Source organism: Pantherophis guttatus, chromosome 3 (assembly GCF_059756535.1).
Source record: "Pantherophis guttatus breed Tessera chromosome 3, ASM5975653v1, whole genome shotgun sequence".
NCBI lineage: Eukaryota > Metazoa > Chordata > Lepidosauria > Squamata > Colubridae > Pantherophis > Pantherophis guttatus.
In genome coordinates, this window is record NC_142065.1 from 129144940 (window position 1) to 129157307 (window position 12368).

At 35.7% G+C, this 12368-nt stretch overlaps 1 protein-coding gene across 21 annotated transcripts in view; it reads right to left on the bottom strand.

Moving 5' to 3' along the window:
- CTNND2 (catenin delta 2) overlaps positions 1-12368 on the bottom strand; it is a 479927-nt gene that overhangs the window by 94261 nt on the left and 373298 nt on the right. For all 21 annotated transcript variants that reach the window (XR_015733589.1, XR_015733588.1, XR_015733587.1 and 18 more), the window contains one exon: positions 10195-10378. Coding sequence is in view for 17 of the 21 variants with exons in the window: in XM_034411885.3 (XP_034267776.1) it covers positions 10195-10378 (184 nt within the window). In the remaining 4 variants the exon portion in view is untranslated. The remainder of the gene's footprint in view (positions 1-10194; positions 10379-12368) is intronic.

Consider the following 12368-nt stretch of genomic DNA (forward strand, 5'->3'; position numbering starts at 1 on the left):
CTACTGAAATTAAAATAATAGTGCTAAATTGTTTGTTGGGATTTTCAACGTCAGAATATAATACTGGTTTATCGATTTTTTATTGAGGTTCTTGCACAAATTCTGCATTGTCTATGTAGCATTACTTTTTCTGACTATACCAGCAAAATATAACACATTTTTAAACTGTTAGTTATTGATTCCCTTGACTATACATAATGTAACTACCTAACTCAATGTAAATTTGAATATGGGTCTGCATTCTTGATTTTACAGTCAAATGATTCATAAAATTAGTTAATTTTCATTTATTCAGCCACATTTTTCATTCTGAAATTATCAGGGATCCAGTCACTATAGTTTCATCACATCTGTAGTGTACCAGGTAGAACAGGGATCTGCAACCTTAAATACTCAAAGAGCCATTTGGACCCGTTTCCCACAGAAAAGAAAACACCACAAGCCACAAAACCTTAATGGGCGTGGCCAACTCGATGTCACTCACTTCCATCGATCACATGACCCCCTGGTCATGCCTACCCAGCTGGTCATTAGGGCAGAGAACCAGTTATTAAAAAATACCGGGAACCACAAAATCCTTTTGACATCTCTCTCTCTCCCCTCCCTCCCTCTCCCCCCTCACTCCTTCTCTCTCTGTATCTCTTTATGTCTCTCTCTCTACCACTCTTTCTGTATCTCTCTGTCTCTGCCCTGGCCGCTTCTCCATCCTCCACCGTCGCCCTTACCTTCTCAGGCCAGGCGAGGAGTGACTGGGAGGGGAGGATGAGGGGCGGGGTCAGCCAGTGGTGGGATCACCTGACAGAGAGCCACAGCAGAGGGCCCAAAAAGCCACATGTGGCTCCGGAGCCACAGGTTGCTGACTCCTGACGTAGAGGAATACTTATCAAGCCATTTTAAAAAAATATTTACCCCACCTTTATACTCTGATGAGTAAATAAATAAGTACATTTTAAAATAATAAAATTTAATAATACATTAAATAGAATACTAAAGTCAAGAAACAATTAAAAACTTGGTGAAATAAATCTCTAGAATTTCTAAACATGCTGAATTTTAATTCCTGAAATGCATTTCCTATCTCTTAACTATCCTTCTTATCAAGTTGTCCTTCTGCATATCATGGAAAAGATAGGGAAGAGAAGGAGAGCTACCTCCTAAAGCAAAGTGAAACAACAAAAATATTTTACAAATGAGACTTTTCGAAAAATTGAGAAGCAGAAAAACCCAAGAAATGAAAAAGAATAGGGCACAGAAGAACACATATAGAAATGGCTGAAAAGACTCAATCAAGCAAATTACACACAGCATGTAATTTAAAATAATGTGCCATAAAACTGGAAAATAAGTATTAACTATTAGAAAATATTTTCCTTAATGCATGTGGGATTGTATAGAGCACAAGAGACCCTAGACAATACAAAATTGGAAGCACAGTAAGAGACTGTGGTGATTATTAAAAGAACTTACTTACTTAGTTTTAGTGTTTAAACAACCTCTTGAAATCTTGATTTCATTTCTTCAGAAAATCTTCCTTACATTTCCATTAAATTAATGCCTAATGTAGAACCTAAGCTACTCAACAACTTTCATTTTGGATCAAAATTAAAACAGTACAATTGACTGAAGACTGGTATTTTTCTACCTAGGATAGTCATCCTATTCTACTTAATGTGAGGCTAGGCTATGAAGTCATGCTTGGGCAGTCAAGTGGTCCAAATCAATCTTGATGATCAATGAGATGACAGTTGTCTCAAATAAACTGTTCTTGTAAGTAGTATCATTTATCATCAACACTGACATTTACTGTTACAGATGGCTCTATAATTCTTGGTTTTAAGTTGCCCAACCAGCAGTATTGTGCTTTGCCTATCACTATGAGAACCTTTCCACTTTTCAAGACCCTGATCCTTAACAGCTCTTGATCTATGTTGCAGTGACCATGTTGTGTATTGGAATTAGGACTGGCTAGTGCATTCCCAAACCTACATGAGGTGCCTTCAAATAATATGAACAAATTGTCAAGCTTTGTCAAATGAAATAGATTTCAGTTCTCATGTCTGAGCTTATTTGTAGCTTCCTGAGTAAGGACAAATGAACTTTACTTCCAGAGCAGATTTATTTTTCAGCAGTTCTCAGATATTCACAAGGAAATAGCATGATCAGGTTTTTTTTCATCAGGTTCGCCTGATTCGCCAGTTGCATCCCTTTCTGGATCGGAACTCTCTACGCACAGTCTCTCATGCCCTCGTCACTTCCCGCCTGGACTACTGTAATGCTCTCTACATGGGGCTCCCCTTGAGGACCACCCGGAGGCTCCAACTGGCGCAGAGTGCGGCCGTGCGAGTGGTTATGGGAGCAACATGGTGCTCCCATGTGACACCTCTCCTGCGCAAGCTGCACTGGCTCCCAGTGGTCTTCTGGGTGCACTTCAAGGTTTTGGTCACCACCTTTAGAGCGCTCCATGGCTTAAGACCTGGTTATTTACGGGACCGCCTACTACCACAAACAGCCTCCCACCGTCCGGTATGCTCTCATAGAGAGGGGCTCCTCCGGGTGCCGTCAGCCAAACAATGTCGACTGGTGGCCCCCAGGGGGAGGGCCTTCTCTGTGGGGGCACCCACTATCTGGAACGAGCTCCCCCCAGAGATACGGAGGATCCTGGATCTGCGCACTTTCTGCCGTGCTCTTAGGACCCTCCTATTCCAGCAAGCTGGCCTGGCCTAATTTTCTCCCCTGTTTTAAAATTCTTTTAAATCGAAATTTTAATCTGTTTTAAATTATTGGGGTTTTTAATTGTCTTGGGCTAAATTATTTAATCTGGTTTTAATTATGTTTCTAACTTTTGTATCTATGTATTTTATTTTGTGCCTGTTCACTGCCCTGAGTCCTTCGGGAGTAGGGCGGTATATAAATTTAATAAAAACAAAAACAAAACAAACAAAACATGATACCATATCAGTCTACTATCAAAGTAAGAAAGAGGTAGAAATTGTTATTTCTGCCCCCTTGAGTCTTACTATTTTTTCAACATATCCCATATACTAAGATCTATTGTTTTATTTCACAAACAAAAAGAAATAGATTTCCCCCTCATTCATAAGATCTATCAATAAGTATGGAATTAATTATCAGTAAGAATTCATCCCTTTAACAAAAATAAAAGTACAACAATATATGATTGATACACAATGATATACAGTGTATTTCATTTAAAATCAAAGTCTAGTAATTTAAGTATCATACATAAATATGCTATATATCTGTGATATTATAAAATGGTGAATATTAGTCATTTCTTCCAAGATAATTTTTATCTTATCTTTGTGGGGTTAGAAGCCATCAGCAAACTAATTCATTAAAATAGACCACTAAGTCATATTTCCTGGTATATGTTTCTAAATATATTTCCAAAATTCTTTTTTAAACAAATTTGCTTCCCATTTTTCTGATACTGGTTAATGAATTGTTTAAATTTTAAAATAATTATGTACATAGTATTGGATAAGACTTTCTTTCAAAATATATATTAATAATTCAAAGTTTGCATTATTTCTTAAAAGAGCAATGTCTAAAACATTGTTTAATAATATTCTTCACTCATAGGATGAAAAAGCAACCCTTATTTGACTGAGATCTTGCTTTATTTAAGATGTTTTATCATTCATTATTTTATATTTTTCTTCACTTTAAACTATTTTAGTATAATTATTTCTCTATATTTAATAATTGTGACACTAAGTATTCCAACAATGAACAGAAATTAAATAGTTCAACACTTATTTTTACAATATATATATATATATATTAAAAACCCATAGATTTCACCTAACAAAATATCTTTAGCACTGATGAAGTTATCCATTATCTGTATGCGTTCTGATTCTATGTATCTTATTTAAAAAGTTTACTTAAATTTCTTCGTAAGTTTTAATCCTTACTTAATCCTTATTGCAATCTATTATATCATTGCTATTTATTATATCTTTGGAAGAGCCTTTAACCAGTTTGGGAATACCTAATATATTAATGTTATTATTTTAAAAAAATTGTTTACAATGGAAACATATTTAATGTTACTTCCATCTTAAATGGTTAATGTTTTATATCTGTTTAGTGAACTCATTCAATGACAATACTGGAATAGATCTTAAAAGATATACTTTCTGGCAGTCATACATTTTCTGACAGGTAAACTGTAGGTAAGATTACTAATGATTCAACTATTTGATTAAAAAGTCTTGGTGTTCTCTAGAGCCCAGAAGTTACACAACTGGGCTATTAAGGGTAATGCTGTTAAGCAGGTTTCCCATTTTAAGTATTTAGGTATACATTTTCAGAACACCGGAGCTTGGACTAGACACCGAACCCAGGTGCTGAATTCAGCTTTTTGTAGCCATCAGCAGATTTTAAGATTTTTCTATACCCAAGGTGGCCAATTCATTCCTTCTGCTCTGTGTATTTACAAAGCCAAAACCTTGGCCCAAACTCTTTACGGAATTCCTATATGGATACAGGGCTTCAAGGAGTGTATTGAAAGAACCCAGGCTGCTTTTTTAAGGAAACTTTTGGGTCTCCCTCCCTGTGTTGGCTTTGCTCCGATGTATCTGGAACTGGGCATTCGATCAGTCGAATGCATGGCGTGGATCAACACCTTTAAATGGTGGTTTTGGGCACTCTTTTTGGCAGCCCCTGGCAGCTACCTCTCCCTGGTGTTTGCTGACCCCTATATGTCTCGATGGGAGAGGGAACTGACGAAGAAACTCCACCTGTTAGGTTTTTCGGGGGATGCCATGGGAGACTATGGCCCTAAAGACGCCCAATTTAGGGTAGCCCAACAGCTTGTGGACATAGACTTACAATATCTGAGAGCTAATAAAACCTGCTCCCCTCTGGTCTTCAGCCAACTTAATAATTTTGGACTGAGGATGGCCTCATATTTCTATACTCTAACCATCCCTAAGTATAGAAGAGTCTTCTCCCTTGCTCGTTTTAACGTCTTGCCTTCAGCATTGCTGGACGGACGATTTAAGAGGCTTCCGAGGGGCGAGCGGCTATGTCCCTGTGGTAGAGCAGAGGTTGAGACTGTGGAGCATGTCCTTTTACACTGCCCCATGTACAACGTAGCCAGGACTAATTTGATGTCTCTCTTAGAGACAGATTTCTGTGGGCCCAATGATAGAGATTTGGCCTTGTATTGTTTAGGGGATGGCTCCTCATACACTACCTCTCAGGTCTCAAAATTTTTTCTAAGAGCCGTAACCATTAGAGGAGAGCACTGTGGTCCCTCTCAGCCGGGGCTTCCGGTGGCCGGCTGTTCGTGATGTTCTTTTTCCTATGTTTTTCTGTAGCTATGCTTGCATTTTGGTCTGTGACCGTAAATAAATTTATTATTATTATTAATAATAGAACTATTTGATTATCCTCTTTCAAATAATATTGGGTAACATAATCTTAATACCTATGTCTATCATTTGCATGTCCTCAAAATTGCTCAAATGAACAATTTCTCTCCTATTCAAATAGCAGCTGTTCATTAATGCAGTTCAAGATTGAAGTGAGAGCAAAAGAGCAACCAACTCTTATATACAGTATAACTGTTCCAAGTCCTGCAAATCCTAAAGTAAATAATTAAAAGAGTTAAATGTATACTAAAACAAAATTATTCAGTTATGGCCCTTAGGCAGATTTCTAACACAGATCAGGGAAATTTTGTAGAAAAGGCTGATGTCACCTCTTGACTGCTAGGAATATTCAGCATGCCATTGAAATTTAAAATGAAAAAAAAATATATTTACATTTTAAGCCCAGGTTTTATAGTAATGGCATATAATTCTTACAGACATGCCACAATTTTAATAAAATCACATTTTTCTACATACTACCGCAAAAGAACCAAAATATCATCTAAAATGACAACTAAGCTAAAAATATCTAGCACGGTATTATTCAGAGCATTGTTTATTGCAAAAGAAAAGCAATCATGTAAGATTGTTACAGGGCAGAATTTTTACATGGTCTATAATTGTTTCTATGGTCTACATATAGAGCCCATCCAGACCTTTGCAGCAGAAATAAGATACAGTAGTCATACCCTCACCCTACTATACTTTTCAATCATCTCAGAATATTGCCTCCATAGCTAACAGTGGGGCATTAAAGGATGCACAGAATTGCACCTCTTAGTTATTATGCAAAACAGACATTCAAAATTGTATGTTTTGGCATTCACTATACAGTATGTATACGTGCAAAGTTGCAGGGATTCATTTGCAGATATTTCACTACCCCCCTTGAAAACCCTGTCAGTGCTATAAACTTGAAGAACCAAGGTTTACTGATTAATTGTGGATTGGAATACATATAGTGCCTTCCTACTAGCCCTGTATGTAATTGGGCAGGTTGTGGTGTTGTGTGTTATGTAATATATAATTCCCATGTCATTATCTGGTTATGCTGATCCAATACTATTTTATCTAGATGTTGGTTACCAGGTATGCGATATAGAGCAGGGATCCCAGGGAAACCAGGCTGCACAAGCGGCAGGCGAGCGCACATCTGCAGCTGCACCTGAGCAAGCGGCTGGCAAGCGCACATGCATGCAAAGCTCCATTTCTGTGAGTGGCATGTGTGTGCACCTGCCACTTGCGCAAAACCATCCCCTCTCCACCCTTGCCATTGCCACCAGTCTGCAAAGCCAGAATGGTTGGGACCACTCAAGCCGCCTTGAGTCTTCGGAGAAAGGCGGCATACAAGTTGAACAAATAAATAGAGGGAATGTTGTTGTGATCAGTACTGTTTTCCTCTTTATTATACAACTATTAACCAAAAGTCAGATAAATGAAATAAGGCATTATATCTGTATAATGGAAGCCAAGTAACAACATCTTAATCTGAAATATTAAGATATTAAGAAAATATCAATATCCAATACTATAGGCCACCTAACCACATACTGGGTAGGCAATATTCCATAATTTACCAACTGACTTACTTCTCCATGAACAACTCAAAACTCCAATCCTGAATGACATACATTCTCCACCATAGCAGCACTTATATGTTGCAACTAACTTTACATTTATAGAGAAAAACTCCCTACAGTCTTTTAGAGTAGCCCCCTATATTTTAAAATATATAGACTTACACAATATACATACTTAAATTTGGTTCGCCAATCAAATAATATTCTTTTCAGTCAAGGCTACTCTGTTTTATTTTTACTCCTACTCATTTTTATATCCAGGCTAGTCTTTTTTCAACACCAGTGTTCTTTCATTAAAACATATATTAAGTCCATTCAATCATTAATTATAACAGTGCTATGGGGTTGGATTGGCTCATATCAATCACTCATATATTTTTAAAAAAAAAGAAGACAGAGATAATGGCATATTTTGCGATGATTACTTTTATTTTATAATTATTCTACAATTCATATTTCATTATAACTTAATATATTCTAATTAAATTACTTCTAGATATTGATTGAAGCAATTATTTGTACAAACCTGCTACTATTTTAACTAGGAGATGGGAATTATGCTATAACCACTACTTTAAAATACAATAGCTTTAAAGGAAAAAAGTTCTCAAATGGGAAAGTAGGTAAAGAGTCTTGACTTCTGAAAACACCTAGGAAAACCTTTAAAAATACTGATAAGGAACTTTGAAGAGAATCTGTTTCCTTTTTATTGTTTCCAACCCAATGAAATATCAAAAGAAAAAAGATAAGGCGATTCAAGATTTTGCCTGTCTGTCTGTCAATTAGCTGAATAAGTCTCCAAAACCTGAACAGAATGAGACCAAATTTTATATGGTGGGGGGAAAAAATGAAAAACAGAGTTTAGATCTAAAAATGAGGTGGATCCAATTTGAGTCTGCAGAGTTTAAAATTTTCCCACTGCATCCTTATGAGAAAGGCAGATCGGCACTGAATCAGTGTCCCTTAATCTAAGCCCACCCCAGTCATGAGAGCTTAAGTAAATCTATTTTTAAGAGGTTGTAAAAAGTTCTAGAAATCTTGCTAAGTATGCTTTCCTCTTCCTTTTGTTTTAAGTATCCTAGAAAGCTTCTGCATCAGGTGTTCCAGTTCTCAGAAATTGCACATCATTAAGACCACTTTCTCCAGAAATAGAGCAAAACAAAAAATATGCTAATGGAGATGTCAGTGAGTTGCTCAAGCTCAAAGATAAATGATTCATTATGGATCTCCAGGTTTTTTGAAGATCATTTTAAAGAAGCCACCAAATAACTCTTACCTCCCTCACAATTTCACTTCTACAAAGCAAAACAGGAAAAGTTCTAGATGATTTATTATTGCTACATAAATTTGCATTATTTCCAGCAACAATTCCTGAATTGCAGTGTAAACCTGAAGAGCCAAAATCATGCAGCGAACATGAATACACATACATAGAGTGGAGATATGGTATAATTTAGCAAAAGGTTTGCTTATCAAAAGTCACTGTTAGCCAAACTAAAGGCAGCTGGCTTTTGATAAACTATATAGAAGCTACAACTCAAATCAGTTTAAATTTTATGCCACCAAGTCTTACTGAGCAACGTCTGTGGAATATCTGTAAGAATATTACAGGTACAGTCTTTTAAGGACAACAGCCTAAAGCCATAATGTAAAGTGCTCCATTAAATGGTTCAGCGGTGTTTTCGCTAGCAAGGTTTTTTGAAAAATGGCATCCTTGCACATCACAAATTGCTAACCAGTTCTCTACAGACATTACACAAATGTTTCAGAATTTCAGAAATTGTTGTCATGCAGAGTAAGATAGTTATGCTGTGAACAATAAATAAACAAACAAACCAAGTTGTACATTGCTATTCCACAGGCTTTTTGGATTGCACCCTAAATCTCCAAAGCAATATATTTTGTTTTTCACTTCGTTGTATGCTACCTAGAGTCAGTTGATTGTAAGATGGGCAGCTGTATAAATGTGATGAATAAATAAATATGTTTAGAAAGTACATGCTTCTAAATTTATAAAATTTATTACAGTGTTAATATTTTTACAGCAGTAACCAAAACGTGATCCTACATTCACTACTTTGCTACAGTCAAATGGTAAAAACAAACATAACCATCTCATCAGCTTACTTTAATATTGTCATTTCTCCTCTAACCTTTTTACCAAAAAAATATTGAAATTCTGAATAGTAATACATACATACATAACATGATACATTCCCTTTCAGGATAAGCAATGTTATGCAGAGTGCAGAAAGGGAGGAAAGCTGATATAGGAAAGGAAAAGGAAATATATCTAAATCTACTTTATAGCAACACCAATTACCATACCTCTTGATACCTCACAGGATTGATACTGTGATGGAGAGAATATGATACAGTATATGTTCATTTGATCTTCTGTAGGAGAAGGTGGGATACAGATAACAAGTAAATGCTATAAACTATTCTGAAAAAAAAAAACTTTGAAGGCCATTTCACTTGTTTATGACACATACAAAGAAATAAATAATTTGACCAACACGATACAGACAACCCTGCAATTTAGATCAGTAAAGGCTTTTGATAAATTTGATACTTCATATATCTTTAGAACCCCAGGCAGACAGCAGAAAATAAGGATTATGAAATCCCTGATGGCTGATCAGTAGAGTTTTTATATCTTACAAGTTATATACGCCCAATGCAGAAGACTGTTCAGAATACAAGTGGTTCTTGCTTAATAATGCTGATTCAATGACTGTTCAAATTTACAATGGTACTCAACATGTTGTACTTATGACTACTCCTTGTACTTAACAGTCACAGTATTCCACATAGTCATGTGATTATGATCTGGGCACACTTGCCTTCCTTCTTTGCTAGCTGTTTGCAGAGAAAGTCAATGGGGAAGCCAGAAGGAAGTAGCACATGGCAGCCAGAAGTGCAAGAATTTCCATCACTAAGCAGTGTGGTCATGTGATATTGCACTTTACAATTGTGTTGTTTAACAATGGAAATTCTATTCCCAATTATCATAATTAAGAAGGACTACCTATATATATTAACTCTCTCCATCTCTATAAATAATGGGAGAAATTTTTTAAATAAAAATATCATACTATAAAAACATATCATTGTGTTTCTTATGCTGCCTAAAGAATTATTTTAAATTCTGTGGCATTAAGAAAGTAGAAGGGAAGAAAATGTCAAGCAGTTTAGCTATCAGAGCTCACCTTAGGCACCCAGTGGCATTGCGCAGCACCTGTGATGAATGAAGTTGAATTTTGTGGTCATCCTGAAGGGGGGAATTTTCCCATCCAGAATGAGGAATGATCACTGCATTGGTCAACACTGCTAGAGCATCCTGGATAATTGGCATTTTCAGTGCATCACAAGAAGATAAATTCCAGAGAACTCCTAAAAGGAAAGAAGCAAAGAATTGACGTTTATTCTAAAATCAGAATGAAGTGATATTGCACAAAACCAACACTACCTGAACATTCATATTTGAGTCTTCAAATGTTCACTGTTTTCTACAGAAACTAGGGCATCACATAATGGTATGTAAATATATACATATCGCAGTCATCATCAAGATTCAGTTATTTAACTCATTCCATTATTTCATTTAATGTAATCATATCCTGTATTCCCATCTGATCTCCTAACTAGGCTGGATCAGACTGAGACTTCACAAGGTCTTGTAGGTCTCCACAAGAATGTTACAACATGTCCTCAAACTTCACTCTGGGATCATTGCTCAATGCAAGTGTCACAACTGTCTGAGGTGGTATAACTTTCTGGCTTCCCAATCTCAGATGACAAAACTGAGGAGGCATAATGGTTCACAGTCTTCTTGAGTTTTCTAGATCTCGTCTTGTTCATAACACTACAGAAACGTATTTACAACAGTAGACTCTTAGAATAGTGCCACTTGGCTACATTGAGATCAATTTTGAAAAACCTGCTAACTCTGCATTTGGCATCCTCATTTGTAGCAAAAACTATGATTTTTATTTTAACGTATTTGTTGTAGTCTATAAGCTCGATGACTATGAGAGATGGCTTACAATTTTAAAAAATTACAATTTCTCATCATACATGAAAAACAGAATTGGTAAAAAGAAAAATTATATTGTATACTGCCCAGAGTCCCTCTGAGGGAGATGGGTGGTTTAGAAATATGAAATATAAATAAATAAAGGCAAATTAATTAAGCAAATATTTAATGAATATATACCATTCTTAAAACATGAATACATAAATCAGGAAAGAATTTAATGTACATCCTTTAAATAAAACTATTTATCTTCTAATTTAAATAAAACTGTTTAGCTGTTACTGTTGGGAAATATTACAGATTCACGTTTCATTTCAATAAGAATATGCAATGCATTGATTGAGACGATTAGTATATATAACTTTGCACTGTGGACAGGGGCTAGAAATGACTAGCCATTGTTTCAGTAGGAGAACTCTCCCAGTGGAATGTCAGAGACTGAATTTGAAACCTTGCCAAAGAATTGCTTTTTCATACCTTGTAATGATATGTATAAAATATGTTATTTTGGGATCAACAGGGCATCTTCTATATTAGGACCTTCATTTTTACACCTTGTATACCAATAGGTAGATTTAGTCAATCCCCTATGTTATTTTTGAATATATCTCAATATTGTTCCTGAACTAGTTAAATGATTTCCACGTCTATAGTAAAAAACAATTTTTCTTATGTTTGGATTGATGGACTGGATGGGGTAAAAATCCTCACCCATCACTTTTCTTTTGTTGTATTGGCTCCAAACAATGGAAATCTGACACAAAATTACCTAATCATGTTGATGTTTGTATGTAATATTATATGGATAATTAATACCAAACACTCATATGAGCTCATTTGCTGGAATGAATACATCTCACAAAGATGAGATGGAACTTGTGGTCCTCTGGATCTTGTTGAGGGAAAAAAAGTCCAGCACACTTGGACAGCATAAGAGAGAGGAATTTCCCATCCCATTCACACTTACAAAAAAGTATTTTCAGTCTGTGTCTAGGCACTTATGCTACATGAATAACTGATATAAAATGCTATAATAAATATTGCAATAAAAATTACATATCCATGACTACACACTTCAATAACTGAAGCTAATGTCAAGAATACTTTTGCAGAAATTTAGTACATTGATTAAACATATATATGAGACATATTCTACCCATTCACAATTTTTCAAGCAAGCCTGAATACTATCTTATTCTACATGTCAAAATACTTTACACAAAACTACTTAGTAAAAGGAATTGATGAAAGTATTACATTATCTTTATACAAATTTCCTCTGAAAATGTCATACTTTCTATATTTATTTTCTCTTGTGAACATTCTGGCATCCAGAAGTCTCAACTG